At 44.9% G+C, this 24,050-nt stretch overlaps 1 protein-coding gene across 1 annotated transcript in view; it reads right to left on the bottom strand.

Moving 5' to 3' along the window:
* Nucleotides 1-24,050, bottom strand: part of LOC126239558 (uncharacterized) — a 608,509-nt gene that overhangs the window by 169,950 nt on the left and 414,509 nt on the right. Inside the window, exon 3 of the mRNA XM_049947868.1 lies at nucleotides 5,295-5,411. Coding sequence (XP_049803825.1) covers nucleotides 5,295-5,411 — 117 coding nt within the window. The remainder of the gene's footprint in view (nucleotides 1-5,294; nucleotides 5,412-24,050) is intronic.

The following is a 24,050-nucleotide window of genomic DNA, read 5'->3' as shown; positions in this document are numbered from 1 at the left end:
AGTGGACGACGCGTACGTAACCCATGCTGTAATAAACTGCGACGGACTGATAACCCTGATGGTGTGTGATGTGTTCCTCCGTTCCACTGTTGCGCCAGAGCAGAGGAGGACGCAGATCTGACCTGCAATGCCATTCGGATGACGTGTCGATCTTCTCTTGACCCATCTCGTCGTGTTCTACGGCCTTCCGTGAACCATTCTGCAAACAACCGTTGCACTGCCGACACACTTCGTTCCACACGAACAGCAGTATCCCGGATGGACGCATCACATTCTCTCATGCCAATAAGGCGCTCTCTTTCCGACTCACTGATTTGACGGTACGGTTTGCGCATACATCTGCGAGGCATACTACACATCTGCTGAAATGTCACTGATCCATAACCTTCAGTTTATAGCGACAACGAGAGCCACAGGTACATTTTACCGGTAGGAGGTCTTGCGGCGCAATTTCGAGGTTGACCTCGAACCTGTGGGCCAACATGGTTCAAATGCTAATAATTTCTGCAGAACATACTAATGTACAAGCCCTGTGAATGTGAACGTCCTATCTCTAGTCGTTCAAGGTGTTCAGTTTTTTTCTGAACATTAGTGTATATCTTCCGAGTCAGAGCTTCGCTAATTACCTATTGTGAAGACTGTTAGCCAGGCGTTTCGTGTGACTTACCTTGTTCTTTAACCCTTCAGAAAATCTGCTCAGAAAATATGATCGCATATCTTGATTATAACTAACATTGGCACACTAGTGTAGATTCACACCCTAAAAGCATGCACTACATTACGTTACAATACGGATTAAAGACTAATACTCCATGTAATCGATATACACTCATGCTCATAAATTAAGGATAATGCTGATACACGGTGAAGCAACGCTCTGGTGGTCGGTTTGCAGGTTTAAATCACCTCTGGGTACGACCATGCGGTGCATTTGACCTGCGGTCCTCGCACGGTGGCGCCGGCAGCAGTCCACATACGCAAAGTTGTGTTGCTGCATGTCAGAGTACGGTGCAGCGAGTAAGTGTGCAGACGTTTTCAGACGTGCTAATGGTGACTGTGTGTTGAAAATGGGTCAGAGAACACATGTTCATGACGTTATGGGGAGGGGGGGGGGGGGTAGAATACTAGGGCGACTGGAGGCTGGTCAAACACGGCAGGTCGTAGCACAGGCCCTCCGTATGCTACAAAGTGTGATCTCAAGATTATGGCAACGATTCCAGCAGACAGGAAACGTGTCCAGGCGCTACAGTACGGGACGTCCACAGTGTGCAACACCACATGATGACCGATATCTCACCATCGGTACCCGCAGACGGCCACGGAGTACTGCAGGTAGCCTTGCTCGGGACCTTATTGCAGCCACTGGAGCAGTTGTCTCCAGACACACAGTCTACAGACGACTGAACAGACATGGTTTATTTGTTCGCCCGGAGACCTGTAAGGTGCACTCCACTGACCCCACGTCACAGGACAGCCCTTAAAGCATGGTGTCAAGAACACAGTACGTGGGCATTGGAACAGTGGTCCCAGGTTATGTTCACGGACGAATCCAGGTATAGTCTGAACAGTGATTCTCACCGGGTTTTCATCTGGCGTGAACCAGGAACCAGATACCAACCCCTTAATGTCCTTGAAAGGGACCTGTATGGAGGCCGCGGTTTGATGGTGTGGGGTGGGATTATGATGTCTTTGACAGAGGAACTGCAACAGGTCGGGTGTTTCGGGAGGTCATTTTGCACCAGTATGTCCGCCATCGTGGAGGAGTACGTTGAAACAGAAGATATCAGGCGAATAGAGTGGCCTGCCTGTTCTCCAGACCTAAACCCCATCGAGCACGTCTGGGATGCCCTCGGTCGACGTAGCGCTGCACGTCTTCAAACCCCTACGACACTTTAGGAGCTCCGACAGGCACGGGTGCATGAATGGAAGGCTATACCCCAACAGCTACTCGACCACCTGATCCAGAGTATGCCAACCCGTTGTGCGGCCTGTGCACGTGTGCATGGTGATCATATCCCATATTGATGTTGGGGTACATGCGCAGGAAACAGTGGCGTTTGGTAGCACGTATGTTTCGGGTCGGTTTTCTCAACTTATCACCAATACCGCGGACATATAGATCTGTGTCGTGTGTGTTCCTTATGTGCCTATGCTATTAGCGCCAGTTTTGTGTAGTGCCACGATGTGTGGCACCACATTCTGCAATTATCCTTAATTTATGAGCATGAGTGTAGTCAACGGCGGGCAGTATCCCGAATTTGGAAAACATGGAGGAAGGAATCAATTGTGACCTTGTAAAAGGAAAGCTCACTATTCACATGAAATAGGGAACCGCAGAATATCTAAATCAATATAAGGAGGTGAGGAATTAGACCTACTTTTCCTGAATAAATAAGTGCCCTATGACGACGATATATTCATTATACGACGCCATGTTGTACGGCCGATAAGTGGTTTTCTTGTCGCCTCACTGCAAACCTCTCAGGGAGAAGGAAGGAAGTCTACAGCTTAAGTCCTGAAGACGACGTCGTAATTAGAGACGGAGAACAAGCCCCGGCAGCAGAAGGAAAATCGCCATGCAGTTTCAAAAGAACCATCCCGTCATTCACCGTAAGCAATTCATGGAAATCTCAGAAAACATAAATCTGGATGTCCAGACAGGGATTTGAACGACTATTCTCGCTAGCCTCTCAGCATCTAGTTTGTAATGGAGACTCGAAAAGATCCCCCGTTAATCTCCCTTGACGACTTAGAAGAAATGGTTACGCGTCAAAGGCGACGTCCAGTCTCAGAAGAAAAATGTATAACGAGGACTCTTGGAAGTGTGAATGTAGGCATCAACTGGCGTAGCGGAGATGTGACGTCTGAACTACATTCGCAGAGGTTCCATCTCCGGCGGAGATTGAAAGGCTCTCGAGCTAGAGCAGCGACGGATGAGAATCTGCTGGGCAGAGCTTTTCTGCTTTCCTTCCACATATGCCCAAGGTAATGGACAGAATCAATAGGAATTTATGGAAATTCGACACGAAAAAGCCTACATCCCGGTGAAGGAAGGCAATGAGTGTCTCAGATTGGTGAAGACGATTGTGATTACCGTCTGTGAGCGCGTTAGAAGGCTCTGCATCTCAAGTAACTGTACGAAATTGAAGGTGGATATGATCAGATGCTCTACATCACAATGTTCCTATAGCAGAAAACAATCAGTAGTCACGGACAAAATCCGAACGTACAACGAACTGTGGTCATAATGTAATCCATTTAAATAATGCAAACTTTGATTACCTGGGAAATCAGCACGATCCCTTGCAAAGAGAGGCCGAGCGAGGTGGCGCAGTGGTTAGGCACTGGACTCGCATTCGGGAGGACGACGGTTCAATCCCGCGTCCGGCCATCCTGATTTAGGTTTTCCGTGATTTCCCTAAATCACTCCATGCAAATTCCGGGATGGTTCCTCTGAAAGGGCACGGCCGACTTCCTTCCCCATCCTTCCCTAATCCGATGAGACCGATGACCACGCTGTCTGGTCTCCTTCCCCAAACCAACCAACCAACCTTGCAAAGAGAAGCTGCTGGAATCTTAAAAATGCGACCAGGAAATAATTCAAAAGCAAGTGGTAAACAAAATGCCCTATTATCTGCGTTGTGTTAGGAGAGGTCGAGGATGAAACTTCTCGCGTTGGATGTGTGTATAAGGACAAAAAGTAATTTTCTTTTACATAATCACCTTTCAGGATAGCGTACTCTGTTCCGCGATTTTCAGAGAGTAATTTCCATTCCTGAGGTGCAGATGTGACAGGTGTGCCGAATCACTGTCTACGATTTCACTGAGATTCAAAACGTAATCCACCAACAAATTTCTTAAATGTGAAAACAGACAGAAGAAAGAATGTGAATAGTATGGACGTTATGTTCCAACAATTCTTACTCAAATCCTTCAGTTTTCTCACTAACAAAACATCTTTGAGGGAAGACACAGTATCGTGATGAAAGATCTTGGCCTGCAGTCATTTATTTTTATTTTTTATTTATTGTTCCGTGGGACCAAATTAAGGAGAAGTCTCCATGGTCATGGAACGAGTCAATACATGAAATTGTAACACGGTAGTAGAAACAGATAAAATGAAACATATTCAGGCGACAAGTCGTAAATAAAGTAAATTAACAATGTAACACAGGAATTTGCTTAATTTTTCAGCTCCTTCAGGAGCTCCTCAACAGAATAGAAGGAGTGAGCCATGAGGAAACTCTTCAGTTTAGACTTAAAAGTGTTTAGGCTACTGCTAAGATTTTTGAGTTATTTTTGTAGCTTATTGAAAATGGATGCAGCAGAATAATGCACTCCTTTCTGCACAAGAGTCAAGGAAGTGCATTCCACATGCAGATTTAATTTCTGCCTAGCATTAACTGAGTGAAAGCTGCTAACTCTTGGGAATAAGTTAATATTGCTAACAACAAACATTAAAGAAAATATATACTGTGAGGGCAATGTCAGAATTCCCAGACAATTGAATAGGGGTCGACAAGAGGTTCTCGAACTTACACCACATATAGCTCGAACAGCCCGTTTTTTAACCAAAAACACCCTTTTTGAATCAGAAGAATTACCCCAAAAAATAATACCATACGACATAAGCGCATGAAAATATGCGAAGTAGACTACTTTTCGTGTTGAACTGTCACTTATTTCAGATACTGTTCTAATGGTAAATAAAGCAGCATTTAGTTTCTGAACAAGATCCTGAACATGGGCTTTCCACAACAGCTCACTATCTATCCGAACGCCCAGGAACTTGAACTGTTCCGTCTCGCTTATAATATGCCCATTCTGTCTGATCAAAATATCGGTTATTGTTGAATTGTGAGTTAGAAACTGTAAAAACTGAGTCCTACTGTGATTTAGCATCAAATTATTTCCCACAAGCCACGAACTTATTTCATGAACTACATTATTTGATACTGTTTCAATATTACACACAGGATCCTTCACTACCAAGCTGGTGTCATCAGCAAACAGAAATATTTTTGAATCACCTGTAATACTAGAGGGTTATCGAATTGGTCTACAGGTGTTCCGTAGTAAGTTCCTTGCGTCTCATAAGACGATGACGCCGTGGGGTCCAACTGACTTAATTGTGTGTCACTCTGGTGGGACCTCGATGCCCCATTGCACGACACCCCGACTCCGTTGTATTCGGTTCAGAACATCACGGTGCGTGTTTTGCAAACCGTGTCGTGCAAGATAGTAGCTTGGCTGGCAGTGAATGCCGGGCGAGAGCACAGGGCAGCAGTACTCACCGAATTGGTCATCCCAGGGAAGTGCAGGCACACTGGCTGGTCGGGCCACGTCTTGCTGACGTAGAAGTGGAAGTCCCAGACGCGGTCGTTCATGTAGGTGCGCAGCGTCTGGTGGAACTGTGGACACACGGACAGCCGCTTCAGTTTGGGTCTGGCAGAGGCGGTCTACAGCTGCAGCTGGCTACTGTGGTGGTTGTGGCGACGTATCACGTGTAGGACAAAGTTACGTCGCGATACCTTGTGTCAATATAAAGTACATACATAAAATATTCTTCCCTTTTACATGTTTTTTTTCTTTATTGAAGACTACGGTGCTTCTACACTACTGGCCATTAAAATTGCTACACCATAAAGAAATGCAGATGATAAACGGGTATTCATTGGACAAATATATTATACTAGAACTGACATGTGATTACATTTTCACGCAATTTGGGTGCATAGATCCTGAGAAATCAGTACCCAGGACAACCACCTCTGGCCGTAATAACGGCCTTGATACGCCTGGGCATTGAGTCAAACAGAGATTGGATGGCGTGTACAGGTACAGCTTCCCATGCTGCTTCAATACGATACCACAGTTCATCAAGAGTAGTGACTGGCATATTGCGACGAGCCAGTTGCTCGGCCACCATTGACCAGACGTTTTCAATTGGTGGGAGATGTGGAGAATGTGCTGGTCAGGGCAGCATTCGAACATTGTCTGTATACAGAAAGGCCTGTACAGGACCTGCAACATGCGGTCGTGCATTATCCTGCTGAAATGTAGGGTTTCGCAGGGATCGAATGAAAGGTAGAGCCACGGGTCGTAACACATCTGAAATGTAACGTCCACCGTTCAAAGTGCCGTCAATGCGAACAAGAGGTGACCGAGACGCATAACCAGTGGCACCCCATACCATCATGCCGGGAGATACGCCAGTATGGCGATGACGAATACACGCTTCCAATGTGCGTTCACCGCGATTTCGCCAAACACGGATGCGACCATCATGATGCTGTAAACAGAACCTGGATTCATCCGAAAAAATGACGTTTTTCCATTCGTGCACCCAGGTTCGTCGTTGAGTACACCATCATAGGCGCTTCTGTCTGTGATGCAGTGTCAAAGGTAACCGCAGCCATGGTCTCCGAGCTGATAGTCCATGCTGCTGCAGACGTCGTCGAACTGTTCGTGCAAATGGTTGTTGTCTTGCAAACGTCCCCATCTGTTGACTCAGGGATCGAGACGTGGTTGCATGATCCGTTACAGCCATGCGGATAAGATGCCTGTCCTCTCGATTGCTAGTGATACGAGGCCGTTGGGATCCAGCACGGCGTTCCGTATTACCCTCCTGAACCCACCGATTGCATATTCTGATAACATTCATTGGATCTCGACCAACGCGAGCAACAATGTAGCGATACGATAAACCACAATCGCGATAGGCTACAATCTGACCTTTATCAAAGTCGGAAACGTGATGGTACGCATTTCTCCTCCTTACACGAGGCATCACAACAACGTTTCAACAGGCAACACCTGTCAACTGCTGTTTGTGTACGAGAAATCGGTTGGAAACGTTCCTCATGTCAGCACGTTGTAGGTGTCGCCACCGGCGCCAACCTTGTGTGAATGCTCTGAATATCACAGCATCTTCTTCCTATCGGTTAAATTTCACGTCTGTAGCACGTCATCTTCGTGGTGTAGCAATTTTAATGGCCAGTAGTGTAGTTGCATAACTTGTTACACCTGTGTTAAAATTGCGACAAAACAACGTAACATATGGGAATATTGTCATCTGAATTTCATCAGCTCACGGTCCAGATGAGCTAAACATAGTGAAAACCTACGTGTCGGGTGTTTATTCCCAAGAGCATTGGGTGTTAAAAACGTTATTCGTAGGAACGAGTGAAAACGGCAACAACAACAAAATCCATTAACTGGAGGATGAAATCTTGTAATTAATTTTCCCTCGTAATATTCAATATTGTCACTTTATTAATTTCTTAAGCCGCGCAAGGCGTAGCGCGGATATTAATTAACCTCGGTTAATTTTTGAAATATATGAGCGCAATAAGTGAATATCACAGTTACGGACTACGAGGGTGGTTTGAAACGTTCTCGGAGCGGAATAGAAAGAAAGTACTTACATCACTGAAACTTTTTTTTATTTTTCAATGTAGTTTCTTTGTAGATTAATGCACTTGGTCCAACGACGTTCCCGTGCCTTGATCCTATCTCGAAAATGAGTTTACTCCAGGCCTGCAAAACAGTTGTCAACTCCGGCTATCGATTCTTCCTTTGAAGTGAATCTTCGTCCATCAAGAAAATTTTTCAGTTTTGGGAAGAGATCGAAGTCTGATGGAGCCACATCACGTGAACAAGGCGGGTGTGGCAACAATTAATACCTTAATTCGTGTAATTTTGCCATGGCGACGGCACATGTGTGCGGGCGCGGATTGTCGCGATGGAAGATGACTTTCTTCCTTGCTAAACCTGGCCTTTTTTCGCGTATCTTTTGCTGAAATTTGTCCAAGATGTTAGCATGGTATTCTACAGTAACTGTTTGCCCAGTGGAGAGAGTAATCTCCTTCGCATACCTGGACACTGATGCCATGACCTTTCCCGCCGAAGGAATGGTCTCTGCTTTCTTTGGTGGCGGAGAATCAGCATGTTCCCACGGCTTTGACTTGCTTTGTCCCTGGGGTATAGTAGTGCACCCAAGTTTCATTTGCGGTCACAAACCACTGCAAAAAATCTTGTTCATTTCTCCTAAAACGGGCGAAACATTGTTCCGATATGACAATTCTCATGGGTTTTTGATCCAGCGTCAAGACTCGCGGCACCCACCTTGCAGATATTCTTTTTTTTCATTTCTAATTCTTCAGTTAAAATGTGATATATCGCCGGCCGGTGTGGCCGAGCGGTTCTAGGCGCTACAGTCTGGAACCGCGCGACCGCTACGGTCGCAGGTTCGAATCCTGCCTCGGGCATGGATGTGCTCAGAGCCATTTGAACCATTATTTGTGATATATCGTTTCAGATGACATCTGGCAAGCATGGGCAATTTTACACACTTTCAATCGGCGATCCTCCATGAGCATTTTGTGAACTTTTGCTGTGATTTATGGAGTAGTGACAAACTTGACCGACCACTGCGCGGATCATCATCTAAGCTCTCCCGACCAAATTTAAATTCATTTGTCCACATCGCAACAGTCGAATATGAAGGAGCAGAGTCCTCCAGTATATCCTGGAAATCGGCATGAATGTCCTTTGCCTTCATACCTTTCTTTACGAAGCACTTACTCACTGCTCGAACTGGCCTTTTTCCATCTTTGCAAATCACTACGCGTGAACAACAACAGAGCCGCATCACCGCCACAGCTCTCCTCCAAGAGCACTGATGTAGCCCTCGTTTACAGTTAACAGTCCAATGAATATCACGTGAACAACTCGTGGTGATTCCGAGAACTTTTCAAACCACCCTCGTACATTTAGAATGTAACGGCTGGCTACCTCGGAATGAGAGCCATGTACTTCAGTGTTTTGTTGATAATTTGGACGTACTAAATGGAAGAAATTAAGTTTCAGAGGCTGGTCAAAATAGTATTACAACAACCTAGTATCATGTACCGCCCTCGTTTACAATCAAAACAGTCAGGATTCTCTTGAGGATCATTGAGTATACAGGATGTCCGGGCTACAGGTATAGAAAAACTTTTTTTTGTATTTCAGTACCTATTACGGTTTATAATTTTATTTTTCCAACATTGTACACAGAAGCTGAAACATTTTTATGCATGTTGTCACAGTTAAATGTGGGCAACATTTGTAGCTCGACAGATATTGATACATCATTTCTCGCCACATGTTCATAAGTGTCACTGGTCTTTCACGGCCTCTACTGCGGCGTACTCAGTCTTTATAAACCCCATGCACTGGAATCCAGCGGAGTCAGATTGGCAGACCGAAGGGACCAGTCCATGGGACTCCCCCGTTGCCGCGCGGGATTAGCCGAGCGGTCTCGGGCACTCAGTCGTGGACTGTGCGGCTGGTCCCGGCGGAGGTTCGAGTCCTCCCTCGGGCATGGGTGTGTGTGTTTGTCCTTAGGATAATTTAGGTTAAGTAGTGTGCAAGCTTAGGGACTGATGAGCTTAGCAGTTAAGTCCCATAAGATTTCTCACACATTTGAACATTTTTGACTCCCCCGTTCCGATCCAAGGCTCAGGAAACTTCTCATGGAGAATTGGGATAACATCGTCATAATAGTGAGGTGGGGCACCGTCCTGCTGGAAAATGACGTCGGGAGGCGTCTCTGAAACTATATAATTGCCCAACGTGTCTAAATAAGTGTGTCCTGTCACTGGCGCGCATACGCCATGCGCCTCAGTGGCTGTTCATGAAATGACGCGGATCACATCTTGGACAGTGTCTCTATCGATTGTGTATTTACGCAGCAACATAAGATGTCGAGTTCTTTTGTTGTAAAAATGTGTTTGTTTATGCCTCTAGCCCAGACACCCTGTGGTTGTCAACTGTATTTTGTATTATTTCTTGCAAGAAACGGCTTGCTGTTGGTATCACAGAACAGATAACAACAGATTTAAAACGTTGTAAGTAGAAGATGCGATAACTTATAGGGAAGACTGCTTCACATTTTCAAAAATATGTATGTGGACACATTTCTTGTTGCAGGAAATGTAGCCTAATAGTCGGACACCACTGACATCTTTACATATTTCTTTTTGTCTGTATTCCAGGTTTTATGCTCCTTACATTTTTGAAACCTGTTCTCCCCGGATTTGCTTTTCTAGAAATAATTCCATGAATCTCGAATCTCTCTGAAACGGTTCATGGTGGCTTAGACTCTTATCTTTAAACAACAAAGGCAAGTACGAGGTTTATTAAAGCAGATTTCAACAGAGAAGAGTGCCTTTCTCATTAAAATGCACTGCCTGAAAAAAAAAAAAAAAAAAAAAAAAAAAAAAAAAAAAAAAAAAAAAAAGCACCCAGAAGCGGAGGAGGGAACGACATGACACTTCACCTATCGAGAGGGTATGTGACGTTATTCCAGTGATTACAAAATCTAGTCAAATTTACAACCCGCTTGGCAGTGTGAGCCCACTTATGAGTACAATGTGGCACCCCCCTGGCCTGGACACACCCAATGATACGATTGGGAAGGGTGTCATTAAGCCGCTGTATTCTCCTCTGAGACGTGCAGGTTCCCAGCTATTATAATAGATATAATATTTTTAAAATTAAAACAAAAAGTTATTACAATCTTCTAATAACTTTTGGTATTTGCATTAGCTATTAGTAGTTTCTTCATTAGAGGAGCACAAACAGTCGGTTTCACTATGATTTAATCGAGTCTTCAGGAGAATACATCTGTGAAAAAAATATAATATGAAGCCGAAGGTATAGTAATGGTAAAAATAAGACATTGAACCAGAAAGACAGGGGAACAAATATACACACAGCTAATTTAACGTTGATTCGTTAAAAGTACACGGTCTCCCAACGTTCGGATGGTGTTCGAATTGCCAGAACCGCCTAAATTGGATGATTACAAGATGAAACATCAAATATACCAATAAATGGGTAGGAGGAGCAGAAAGTGTACATGAACACCTGAGCACTGCAAGCCGCGTGTATGGACCAAAAAAAGAATTTTAAATAAGACGCCAGAGGGAAACTATACGGAATGAACATGCGTTTGGATACAAAAATATAAAGACTCACGAGTGATGAAAAATCAACAGCTTCTCGCAAAAGACAGACGTGACTATCCGGAAATAGGAAGGCCAGCCCACCTAACAGCTCATTTGACATAAGAGAAATTGAAACTGCAGGCGCGCAGTGCGCCCGAGAGAAGCGGTCAGCAAGTATGGAAATGGAAATTGAGGCGAAAGAAACGCGATTACGTACAAACCGGAGGCTGGGAACCGTTATACAATGAAGGAGGAAAGAGACAGTGAGTAATACAAGAAATACGTACCCCGCACCCTGTAATTGCTCTCTATGTATTTGTTGTATTACTGTCCTTTTCCTCTGTTCTATTGTAACGGTTCCCAGTCTTGGTACGTGACGGTGTTCCTACTGTCGTCTGTGCACCCTCTAGCGGTATGCGTCTATGCTTTTTGCTAGTCGCTTCTCTCGGGCACACTACGCGACTGCAGTTTCCATATCTGTGTATGTCAAATGGGCTGTTAGGTGGCCTTGTCTTCCTGCTTCAGGATAGTCACATCTCCACCATATGGCTTTTGCGAGAAGCTGTTGATTTCTCATCACTGGTGAATACATTTTTATACCCAAACACAAGCTCATTCCGTATAGTTTTCCTCGGGGGTTTACTTCAACCCCTTTTTTAGGTCCATATCCGAGGCTCGCAGTGTTGACGTACAATTTCTGCTCCTGCTACCCATTAGAATTTTTTATATTTCATCTTATAACCATCCAGTTTATGTGGTTCTGGCAATTCGAACGCCATCCGAACTCTTAAATTACACTCCTGGAAATTGAAATAAGAACACCGTGAATTCATTGTCCCGGGAAGGGGAAACTTTATTGACACATTCCTGGGGTCAGATACATCACATGATCACACTGACAGAACCACAGGCACATAGACACAGGCAACAGAGCATGCACAATGTCGGCACTAGTACAGTGTATATCCACCTTTCGCAGCAATGCAGGCTGCTATTCTCCCATGGAGACGATCGTAGAGATGCTGGATGTAGTCCTGTGGAACGGCTTGCCATGCCATTTCCACCTGGCGCCTCAGTTGGACCAGCGTTCGTGCTGGACGTGCAGACCGCGTGAGTCGACGCTTCATCCAGTCCCAAACATGCTCAATGGGGGACAGATCCGGAGATCTTGCTGGCCAGGGTAGTTGACTTACACCTTCTAGGGCACGGTGGGTGGCACGGGATACATGCGGACGTGCATTGTCCTGTTGGAACAGCAAGTTCCCTTGCCGGTCTAGGAATGGTAGAACGATGGGTTCGATGACGGTTTGGATGTACCGTGCACTATTCAGTGTCCCCTCGACGATCACCAGTGGTGTACGGCCAGTGTAGGAGATCGCTCCCCACACCATGATGCCGGGTGTTGGCCCTGTGTGCCTCGGTCGTATGCAGTCCTGATTGTGGCGCTCACCTGCACGGCGCCAAACACGCATACGACCATCATTGGCACCAAGGCAGAAGCGACTCTCATCGCTGAAGACGACACGTCTCCATTCGTCCCTCCATTCACGCCTGTCGCGACACCACTGGAGGCGGGCTGCACGATGTTGGGGCGTGAGCGGAAGACGGCCTAACGGTGTGCGGGACCGTAGCCCAGCTTCATGGAGACGGTTGCGAATGGTCCTCGCCGATACCCCAGGAGCAACAGTGTCCCTAATTTGCTGGGAAGTGGCGGTGCGGTCCCCTACGGCACTGCGTAGGATCCTACGGTCTTGGCGTGCATCCGTGCGTCGCTGCGGTCCGGTCCCAGGTCGACGGGCACGTGCACCTTCCGCCGACCACTGGCGACAACATCGATGTACTGTGGAGACCTCACGCCCCACGTGCTGAGCAATTCGGCGGTACGTCCACCCGGCCTCCCGCATGCCCACTATACGCCCTCGCTCAAAGTCCGTCAACTGCACATACGGTTCACGTCCACGCTGTCGCGGCATGCTACCAGTGTTAAAGACTGCGATGGAGCTCCGTATGCCACGGCAAACTGGCTGACACTGACGGCGGCGGTGCACAAATGCTGCGCAGCTAGCGCCATTCGACGGCCAACACCGCGGTTCCTGGTGTGTCCGCTGTGCCGTGCGTGTGATCATTGCTTGTACAGCCCTCTCGCAGTGTCCGGAGCAAGTATGGTGGGCCTGACACACCGGTGTCAATGTGTTCTTTTTTCCATTTCCAGGAGTGTAGTTATGAGAGTATTTGTTCCCCAGTCTTTCTGATCAATTGCCTTATTTTTACCATTATTATACCTCCTAATTCATATTATATTTTTTCATAGCTGCCATTGAATCATTGTGATACCTGTTGTGTACGATCCTGTAATAAAGGAAGTACAAACAGCTAATGTGGCTACCATAAGTGTTTTGGAAGATTTTATAGGAATTTTAAAAATATTTCTAGCATGTGTCCAATGTGTGGATGCCAAAACCGTAAAATCATTTACTGTAATTGCTTCTTGATATTCTGGATAATGGCACCTGAGATGGAGTAGACTTTCGAGTTGGTCCCACGCTTGTTCTATTGAGGACAGATTTTGATACCTCGCAGGCCACTGGAGTGTGTCAACATTTCGCGGTCAGTTCGTAGAGACGCGGACCATGTGTGCACGAGCACTGTCCTGATGATAAATGGCACAGCGATGCTGTCACATGATATCACAGGTAAACGTGAGAACGCTGAATGTCAGTGACGTACTGTTGTGCGGTCGAAGGTCCCTCAATCAGTACCAGCCGTGAGCTGAAGTCATACCCGATGGCTGTGCCTCTACAAAACTTTGGAAGAATGAGATGTCTCTCCAGGTCGCCGCCATGCTAGCCGACGATGGTCATCTGGTATGTACGGAACTACGATTCATCGCTGGACATAATGCGACGCCATTAATCAGCAGTCCATGTTCCTGGTCACACACCACTCCAAACGAAGCAATCTCCGTTCTGGTGTTAATGGCAGCTTATGTGTGGGACAGTAATTCCCTAGGACTGCGGCTAGTTGTTTCCGATCAATAGTGTAGGATGACACACAACGATACATGTAGTCCATTACTTGATATCGGTAAAATCGCTAAGTGGGTCTGAGGCTTGCGTTCAGTCACCCGTTGACCAGTGTGGTTTGGCAGTAGGAGATAGCAAAAGGAAGACCGAAGTTTTAAATTCCGGGTTTAAAAAATCGTCCAGTAGGAGAATCGTACAAACGTACCGTCGTCTGACCATCGCACAGACTCTTACCTATGGATGACATAGTAATAAACATCCCTGGCGAAGAGAAGCAACAAAAAGATTTGAAAACAACTAAGTCGCCAGGTCATAATGGAGTACCAATTCGGTTTTACAAAGAGTACTCTACATCACTGGCCCCTTACTTAGTTCGCATTTATCGCGAATCTCTCGACCAGTGCAAAGTGCCAAGCGACTGGAAAAAAAAAAAAAACCAGGTGACTCCTCTATGTAAGAAGAGTAAAGGAACGGACCCGCAAAACTACAGGTCAATATGCTTAACATTAGTTTCCTGCAGAATTCTAGAGCATATTCTGAGTTCCAATATAATAAAATAGTACAGGGTGATTCAAAAAGAATACCACAACTTTAGGAATTTAAAACTCTACAACGACAAAAGGCAGAGCTAAGCACTATCTGTCGGCGAATTAAGGGAGCTATAAAGTTTCATTTAGTTGTACATTTGTTCGCTTGAGGCGCTGTTGACTAGGCGTCAGCGTCAGTTGATGCTAAGATGGCGACCGCTCAGCAGAAAGCTTTTTGTGTTATTGAGTACGGCAGAAGTGAATCGACGACAGTTGTTCAGCGTGCATTTCGAACGAAGTATGGTGTTAAACCTCCTGATAGGTGGTGTATTAAACGTTGGTATAAACAGTTTACAGAGAATGGGTGTTTGTGCAAAGGGAAAAGTTCTGGACGGCCGAGAACGAGTGATGAAAATGTAGCACGCATCCAGCAAGCATTTGTTCGCAGCCCAGGAAAATCGACTTGCAGAGCTAGCAGAGAGCTGCAAATTAAGGATATGGTGTTTTGGCCACCTCTCCCAGCCACCATTGATGATTTGAAACGAGAAATAACAGCAGCTATCCAAACTGTTACGCCTGATATGCTACAGAGAGTGTGGAACGAGTTGGAGTATCGGGTTGATATTGCTCGTGTGTCTGGAGGGGGCCATATTGAACATCTCTGAACTTGTTTTTGAGTGAAAAAAAACCTTTTTAAATACTCTTTGTAATGATGTATAACAGAAGGTTATATTATGTTTCTTTCATTAAATACACATTTTTAAAGTTGTAGTATTCTTTTTGAATCACCCTGTATAATGCTTTACAAAGCATCGCTGGTGTGACACTCAGCTTGCTCTTTTCTCATACGATATACTGCGAACTACGGATGGAGTGTAACAGGCTGATTCAATATTTCTAGGTTTCCCAAAAGCATTCGACACGATACCCCACTGTAGACTGTTACGTAAAAGAACCCAATATGTTGTCCTCGGTGGTGAATGTTCATCGGAGGCAGGGGTAATAACATCAGGAGTGCCCCAGGGAAAAACTGATGGGACCGTTGCTATTTTCTATGTACATAAATGATCTGGCAGACGGGGTGGGCAGCAATTTGCGGTTGTTCGCCGATGATGCTCTGCTGTACAGAAAAGTGTCGATGATAAGTGACTGTAGGTTGATACAAGATGACCTACCTATTGTGCGATGAATGGCAGCTGGATCTTAACGTAGGAAAATTTAAGTTAATGAAGATGAGTAGGAAAAACAAATCTGAAATGTTCGGATACAGCATTAGTACTGTCCTGCTTGACACAGTCAAGTTGTTTAAATATCTGGGCGTAACGTTGCGACGCGATATGAAATGGAAAGCACATTGTGGTAGCGAAGGCGAATGGTCGACTTCGGTATATTGGGAGAATTTTAGTGAAATGTGCTTCATCTGTAAAGAACACAACATACTGGACACTAGTGCAATCTATTCTTGAGCACTGGTCGACTGTGTGGGATTCGCATCAGATCGGATTGAAAGAAGACATAGAAGCAGTTCAGAGGCGAGCTGTTAGATTTGTTACTGGTAGGTTCGATCAGCGTGCAAGTGTTACAGATACGTTTCGGGAACTCAGGTGGGAATCCCTGGAGGGGAGAAGACATTCATTTCGAAAAACACTACTGAGAAAGTTTAGAGAGCCGGCATTTGAAGCTGACTGCCGAACGATCCTACTACTGCCAACATGTGTTTCGCGTAGGGACCACGAAGGTAAGATACGAGAAATTAGGGCTCATACGGGGGCATAAAGACAGTCGTTTCTCCTTCGCTCCATCTGCGAGTGCGACAAGAAAGGAAACGATCAGTTGTGGTATTGGGTACGCTCCGCCACGCACCGTATGCTGGCTTGCAGAGTATGTATGTACACTCCTGGAAACTGAAATAAGAACACCGTGAATTCATTGTCCCAGGAAGGGGAAACTTTATTGACACATTCCTGGGGTCAGATACATCACATGATCACACTGACAGAACCACAGGCACATAGACACAGGCAACAGAGCATGCACAATGTCGGCACTAGTACAGTGTATATCCACCTTTCGCAGCAATGCAGGCTGCTATTCTCCCATGGAGACGATCGTAGAGATGCTGGATGTAGTCCTGTGGAACGGCTTGCCATGCCATTTCCACCTGGCGCCTCAGTTGGACCAGCGTTCGTGCTGGACGTGCAGACCGCGTGAGACGACGCTTCATCCAGTCCCAAACATGCTCAATGGGGGACAGATCCGGAGATCTTGCTGGCCAGGGTAGTTGACTTACACCTTCTAGAGCACGTTGGGTGGCACGGGATACATGCGGACGTGCATTGTCCTGTTGGAACAGCAAGTTCCCTTGCCGGTCTAGGAATGGTAGAACGATGGGTTCGATGACGGTTTGGATGTACCGTGCACTATTCAGTGTCCCCTCGACGATCACCAGTGGTGTACGGCCAGTGTAGGAGATCGCTCCCCACACCATGATGCCGGGTGTTGGCCCTGTGTGCCTCGGTCGTATGCAGTCCTGATTGTGGCGCTCACCTGCACGGCGCCAAACACGCATACGACCATCATTGGCACCAAGGCAGAAGCGACTCTCATCGCTGAAGACGACACGTCTCCATTCGTCCCTCCATTCACGCCTGTCGCGACACCACTGGAGGCGGGCTGCACGATGTTGGGGCGTGAGCGGAAGACGGCCTAACGGTGTGCGGGACCGTAGCCCAGCTTCATGGAGACGGTTGCGAATGGTGCTCGCCGATACCCCAGGAGCAACAGTGTCCCTAATTTGCTGGGAAGTGGCGGTGCGGTCCCCTACGGCACTGCGTAGGATCCTACGGTCTTGGCGTGCATCCGTGCGTCGCTGCGGTCCGGTCCCAGGTCGACGGGCACGTGCACCTTCCGCCGACCACTGGCGACAACATCGATGTACTGTGGAGACCTCACGCCCCACGTGTTGAGCAATTCGGCGGTACGTCCACCCGGCCTCCCGCATGCCCACTATACGCCCTCGCTCAAAGTCCGTCAACTGCACATACGGTTCACGTCCACGCTGTCGCGGCATGCTACCAGTGTTAAAGACTGCGATGGAGCTCCGTATGCCACGGCAAACTGGCTGACACTGACGGCGGCGGTGCACAAATGCTGCGCAGCTAGCGCCATTCGACGGCCAACACCGCGGTTCCTGGTGTGTCCGCTGTGCCGTGCGTGTGATCATTGCTTGTACAGCCCTCTCGCAGTGTCCGGAGCAAGTATGGTGGGTCTGACACACCGGTGTCAATGTGTTCTTTTTTCCATTTCCAGGAGTGTATATGGAGATAGGCCTAGATGTGAAAGGGTTACAATATAAACAATGCTCTTGGTGCACAATCCTGCCGTGTGGTGGTCAGATGTGGTCGACTGCAACCTTTCCAACGCGCATGCCTGCCCTCGCGTTTCATTGCATTCAAACATCTGGCCCCTGTCACAACTGAATGCCTTGCCCGCTCCCCCTCCCCCCAGATCTAAATATTATACGAATCGACCATCCGGCCAAATGCAGACTCACAACAGCTCTCCTTTCCGTACTCTGCCAGATGCTGATAACGCTGTCTCAGACGAGTACGTCGCATCTTTCTATCCTTCTCAATGATCACTCATCTGATGCTGTTCACGCTTATATATCACACTAGGCCTGGTATATATCACATGGCGCACTTCGGCGACTTCAGTTTCCTTGAGGAGTCAATGGCACCCACTTGGGTGGCCGTTCCACGTGTCACAGAGAATTGCGACTGTAATAATTTATATACCTGCTGATCGTGTGAACATGTATGAAGTTACACTGACATTCTACCATGTGTTCTAGGTACTTCTTTGTCAGGCAATTCAGGAGGGAAACCGTGTAATCAACTACATAAATACTAAAGTAATCTGTAAAATATCCCTTTTTTTTTCAAGCAAGAAGAGAGGGCGGAACAGAGAAACCGAAGAGGTGACGTAGGGAGGCTGCAGTTCGTGACGTTCCATATTTGGGTAACTCATTGCTTGAATGTTGAATGATGTGGCCTCTTTACCCTTGACCTAATACTCTTCAGTTTTTCTTCATTTCTTTTTCTGTTAGCTAATATTTCCTCCGATTAAAAATACACACTTTCTTCTGCATCTATTGTGTTCTATACTACCTTTATATACAGTTGGCACCAAGAAGAAAATGAACAATAATAATTGACAACAAGAAAATGAGTAGTTGTGTGTTTCTCCTTTCATGCAATTATCTTCACACAAAAATTGCAGCAACGAAAATTTACAATGAAGTCACCATGAAAGGTGTCACACAAGCAACCAGCATTCGTCACATAATGCAGGTAAACAGTGGGCGCTATTGGCATGTTCCGAGAACACTCAATTCAAGTTCAGAACACAAATCAAAACACATTGTAACATAAAGATTACAAGATACATTGATCAAGAATAGATATTGCATTTCGCAGATTCTTTCCCTAACATTTGTTTTTGCAGCCATGTTAGAACATATAAAAACAAAAGCGTTGTACATGAAAAAGTAAAAATGACATTTGTAGGTTCGTTAACATTAATAGATGGTTCTTATTCAGAGTGGCGCATTTAAAAAATAGCCAGCCTCCTCTTTGAATGTGAATGAAATATTTCTGTTTCTGAAATAAACAAGTAGAGCAATGAACAGCTTTATGCAGTAAGCAATTGTTAGCATTCTTCTGTCGGTATTTCACTTTATTTCGTCAGTGAAGTTACACGTTTCTCTTTGCGGTCTGCAAAATGACTTTCTCGATAGAAGAAAGAATTGAAATCGTGGAAGTATTAAACTCGCGAAATTTTCATGTAATGTATCCGGATAGAGGACTACCGGCAAAGGGAGCAATACAGAATGTGTATAAAAATTGGTGCACTATAGATCTGCGCAAAATGTAAAACGACATAGAATTCCCTCAGTTCGCATACCAGAAATTCTTGCAGACATTCGCCGAAGAATTATTCAGAGCGCAAAGAAGTCTACACGTGAAGTGGCCCAACAGGCGCATGTAAGTAGAAGGAGTTGCCATCGGATATTGAATAGTCTTACTTTGAAGCCATATCGTGTGACAGCTGTGCAGCAGTTACGGAAAGATGACAGCCAGAAACTTGTAGATCACTGCACGTGGCTTCTGAATAACATCAACGATGGTTTATTAGACCCTTTCCATTACATCCTGAGTGATGATGCATGGTTTCATCTTTCCAGTCACGTGAATTCACAGAACGTGGAGTACTGGGCAACGGAGAACCCTAACATTGTGTGTCAACAACCGTTCCGTAATGAAGAAATCGGTATTAGATGCGGTGTAACAGGAACGTGCATCATCGGACCGATATTTTTTGACACTGCCTTCAACATGATTGCATATATATGGAAATCTTTGATACATTTTGTTCTCAACTCACTGGATATGGAAGACAATACTGCTTATTTCAGCAAGATGGGGTAACATTCCACACGTCTAAGGTATCCTTGGAAAGAGTCCATGATGTCTTCACTGAGGAACGAAATGTAAGCAAGCATTTATGGCCACCACGTTCGCCGGATCTAACAACATGTGATTTTTTTCCTGTGGGGACACTTGAGGAGGGGTATCCTAATATGCTTCGACATGTACAATTGTGTATGGATGTTGCAGGGCGCCACTTTCAGCATCTTCTATAAACGTATTTTTCATCGTAAATAAATGGTAAGTCCATTTCAGCTCTTCGTTTCTGTAATTTCATTGCATTGCCTTTATACTTACAAGGGCTACTTTCATCTGCGTCACACTGTACTTCAGATTAAACATTAAAAAGTGAAAAAGTTAATTAACTATACATGAGCAACAGTAGTAACTTCAGATTTCAGAACTGCAGTCGTATCATAAAATAAATCAGTTACTCATTTTGAAGTGATAAGAGTGATGTGTGTGAAGGAGTAATATGACTGTCTGTATATTATTCTCGTTTTCGAAACATGATGAACACTCACCAAATTACTATTTATTGTGAAGAGATGCCATTCTGTCAGCCCATTTCAATTACATCTCTCTGCGAATTTTGTAAATTTTGTTGTTTTCGTCAGATTTTCTCGGCGTAATTGATTTATAGTGTGTTTTTTGATGTTCTTCTGAATTGGTGATTCCATTTTTTGCGTAAAAGTGCAATTAAGAACTCGGCTGCACATCTTATAGCAACTCATAAATTTGTTTAATTTGTTTCCATGTTGTAATTGCAATTTTGACGAAATGAATGACTGAAATAGAATATTGATGTTACTTGTGTGTTAATCAGGTAGTTACTTTTTTATAGTACTGTTCAGTATCCGTCCTGTTACTGCATTCATTGCCTGCCATAATTCCAGGACCTAGGCTATTGCCTGAATTGTCGTGACGTAGTCTCTCCACATCGCCCAATGAGAAACAGTCCATCGGCGTTGTGTCTGGTGACATGGTACGAGACTCTCACGACTAACCCGACTAATCCATCTCTGTCGTAGCTACACGTCCAGCTGGCTCATAACATAACATGTAAAGGGAAAGCAGCAGTCACTATCAGTGGATGGATACGTTTAGATAAAAAAAAAAAAACAGCTACAGAGACAGTTGGAAGAGCAAACAGAGCCCAATGTTATGCGATGGAGAGTCATTGTAGAACTGAGTGGCTTGTACCAAACCTCTTAGCAACATCCTTAACAGCTTCTGACAGTTCGTCAACAAAGGTCACACTCGCCCACTTTAAATGAGAAAGTCCAAATGTTACACTGTAAAAGGATGTTGTTTATTATTGAAACTTAATCTGAGAACAACAAAAATCCTTTCGTTTGTATAAAATTTTTTTGAAATCAGAAGAACATATTGGTTTTAGGTTTAACGTATGTGCGAGATGCTGTAGTGGAGGAAAGATTGCTGTGACAGAAACTCAGTGTTATGGAGGGTGTACACATGCCACATTTTATCGCGATACACCTTTACAGCGCATGTGTAACAATAGAGCATTCAAATAGAGGGATATGATGAAAGTGAGCTCTGTTGACAAACTTCGAAAGTTCCTCAGAAATTACTTTTGAATACATTATGGGAGTGGCAGTGGTCAATGTGTTACAAATATTTACTATTAAAAACAGTCTTGATCACGATTTATTTATCAAGGTGACCGGTTTCGACCACTGCTGTGGTCATCTTCAGACCATTGTGTAGGAACCTCTTTCTGTTGCAGAATCACTACTCAACAGAAAGAGGTTCCTACTCAATGGTCTGAAGATGACCACAGCAGTGGTCGAAACCGGTCACCTTGATAAATAAATCGTGATCAAGACTGTTTTTAATAGTAAATATTCCTCAGAAATGTTGCTAAAATGTTGTGAGACAAGGAACGTATGACCCCTGACTCTTTACTACGGCATCTTGCGTAAATGCGCTTATTTTGTGTTATAGCACAAGGACGGTGAAAATGGGTCATTGAAAATGAAAAATCAGTCATGTTTATCCTCCGTCGTTCGTTGCAGACTATCAGAATTACGCTTTCGTGGTATTCAGTATTAATTTTTATGTATTATATTCGTAATGTAAATAAAAATTGTTGCAATCCATCAAAGAGTGTTTCTTTTTGCGACAAAACAAAAATCTAATTGTAATCATCGTCTTCTGAAATGTCTCGTGCAATATCATAAATAACTGAACAATGATAGGGAACATGTAAACAAAAATAATTACAAAAATTTGCATGATAAATGAAATGACCCTAGGACAAGACTCGTCCTGGTTTGCGAACTACTGTTCAATACGTACTGTTTCTATGAATCGGCTGTTCGAAACGTCGAGCGCCACCGTCAGGACAAACCGTACCTCTGCACTTGAAGGGCTGCTCTCGCCCTTAACGCTTCATCAGCTGGGCCCTCGGCTTCGGCCTCTTCTACATCCTAGCGGCCAGCCCCGTGGTAGTGTTGACTACAGTCTCGCAAAACAACTTCTTCATACAACCCTAGAAGAAAAATCCATTGCCGTCACATATGGTGGCAATGTAACATGATCTCCACAAGCAGTCCACCTTAGGCCAATCAGGGCCTCAAGTCGTATCGTAACATTCACTGAAAAGTCTATTGGCCAACCGACATCATTAAAGTACATGGCCCTGTTCTGCAGATAGTACAGTGCTAAAAACATTGTTTAAAATGTACACAAAGCTAATGGAATTATAAAATAGGTACAAACGCTGTTCAGTAATAAGTTAGTGGAGATACGTTAACGAATTTTGAAAATTTGTCACTAATGTTCACTTTCTCTTGCGTAATCGGTATTACTGCGTTGTTCCAGGTCACAAAAAATCTGTTATGATGTCACAGTCTACGAAAATATTGTGATTGGGTACGTTAACCACACGATGTTTCCTTACGTTCCAAGAGCTGCGTGGAACAAAATATACATACGAATAACACCATCATCTCGACTGTTTTTTGAACAGTGCCATATATACTGATATGACAAAAGGCATGGGATACCTGCTACATCGTGTCGGAATTAATTTTGACCAAGATAGTGTAGCAGCTCGACGTGGCATGGACTCAAGTCGTTCGAAGTCCTCCAAAATAAAATGTAAAGAATCGATTTAATGTTGCGTTATCAACAGCAAATCCTCCTCACACTCATTGAACTAAATCTGTTCCTAAATATGGAGTTGCTGATAATAAATTAGTAATTACTGTTGCACCTCAGAATGATATTTGACCTCAAGGTAAAACGTATCCTATAAATCCTAGCGTCCAAGGAATAGAAAAGCAACTGGAATCACTCAACAGAGGAAAGTCCACTGGACCTGACGGGATACCAGTTCGATTCTACACAGAGTACGCGAAAGAACTTGCCCCCCTTCTAACAGCCGTGTACCGCAAGTCTCTAGAGGAACGGAGGGTTCCAAATGATTGGAAAAGAGCACAGGTAGTCCCAGTCTTCAAGAAGGGTCGTCGAGCAGATGCGCAAAACTATAGACCTATATCTCTGACGTCGATCTGTTGTAGAATTTTAGAACATGTTATTTGCTCGAGTATCATGTCGTTTTTGGAAACCCAGAATCTACTATGTAGGAATCAACATGGATTCCGGAAACAGCGATCGTGTGAGACCCAACTCGCGTTACTTGTTCATGAGACCCAGAAAATATTAGATACAGGCTCCCAGGTAGATGCTATTTTTCTTTACTTCCGGAAGGCGTTCGATACAGTTCCACACTGTCGCCTGATAAACAAAGTAAGAGCCTACGGAATATCAGACCAGCTGTGTGGCTGGATTGAAGAGTTTTTAGCAAACAGAACACAGCATGTTGTTATCAATGCAGAGACGTCTACAGACGTTAAGGTAACCTCTGGCGTGCCACAGGGGAGTGTTATGGGACCATTGCTTTTCACAATATATATAAATGACCTAGTAGATAGTGTCGGAAGTTCCATGCGGCTTTTCGCGGATGATGCTGTAGTATACAGAGAAGTT

The sequence above is a fragment of the Schistocerca nitens genome, chromosome 1, assembly GCF_023898315.1.
Source record: "Schistocerca nitens isolate TAMUIC-IGC-003100 chromosome 1, iqSchNite1.1, whole genome shotgun sequence".
Lineage (NCBI taxonomy): Eukaryota > Metazoa > Arthropoda > Insecta > Orthoptera > Acrididae > Schistocerca > Schistocerca nitens.
This window is presented reverse-complemented; position numbering and strand designations above follow the sequence as displayed.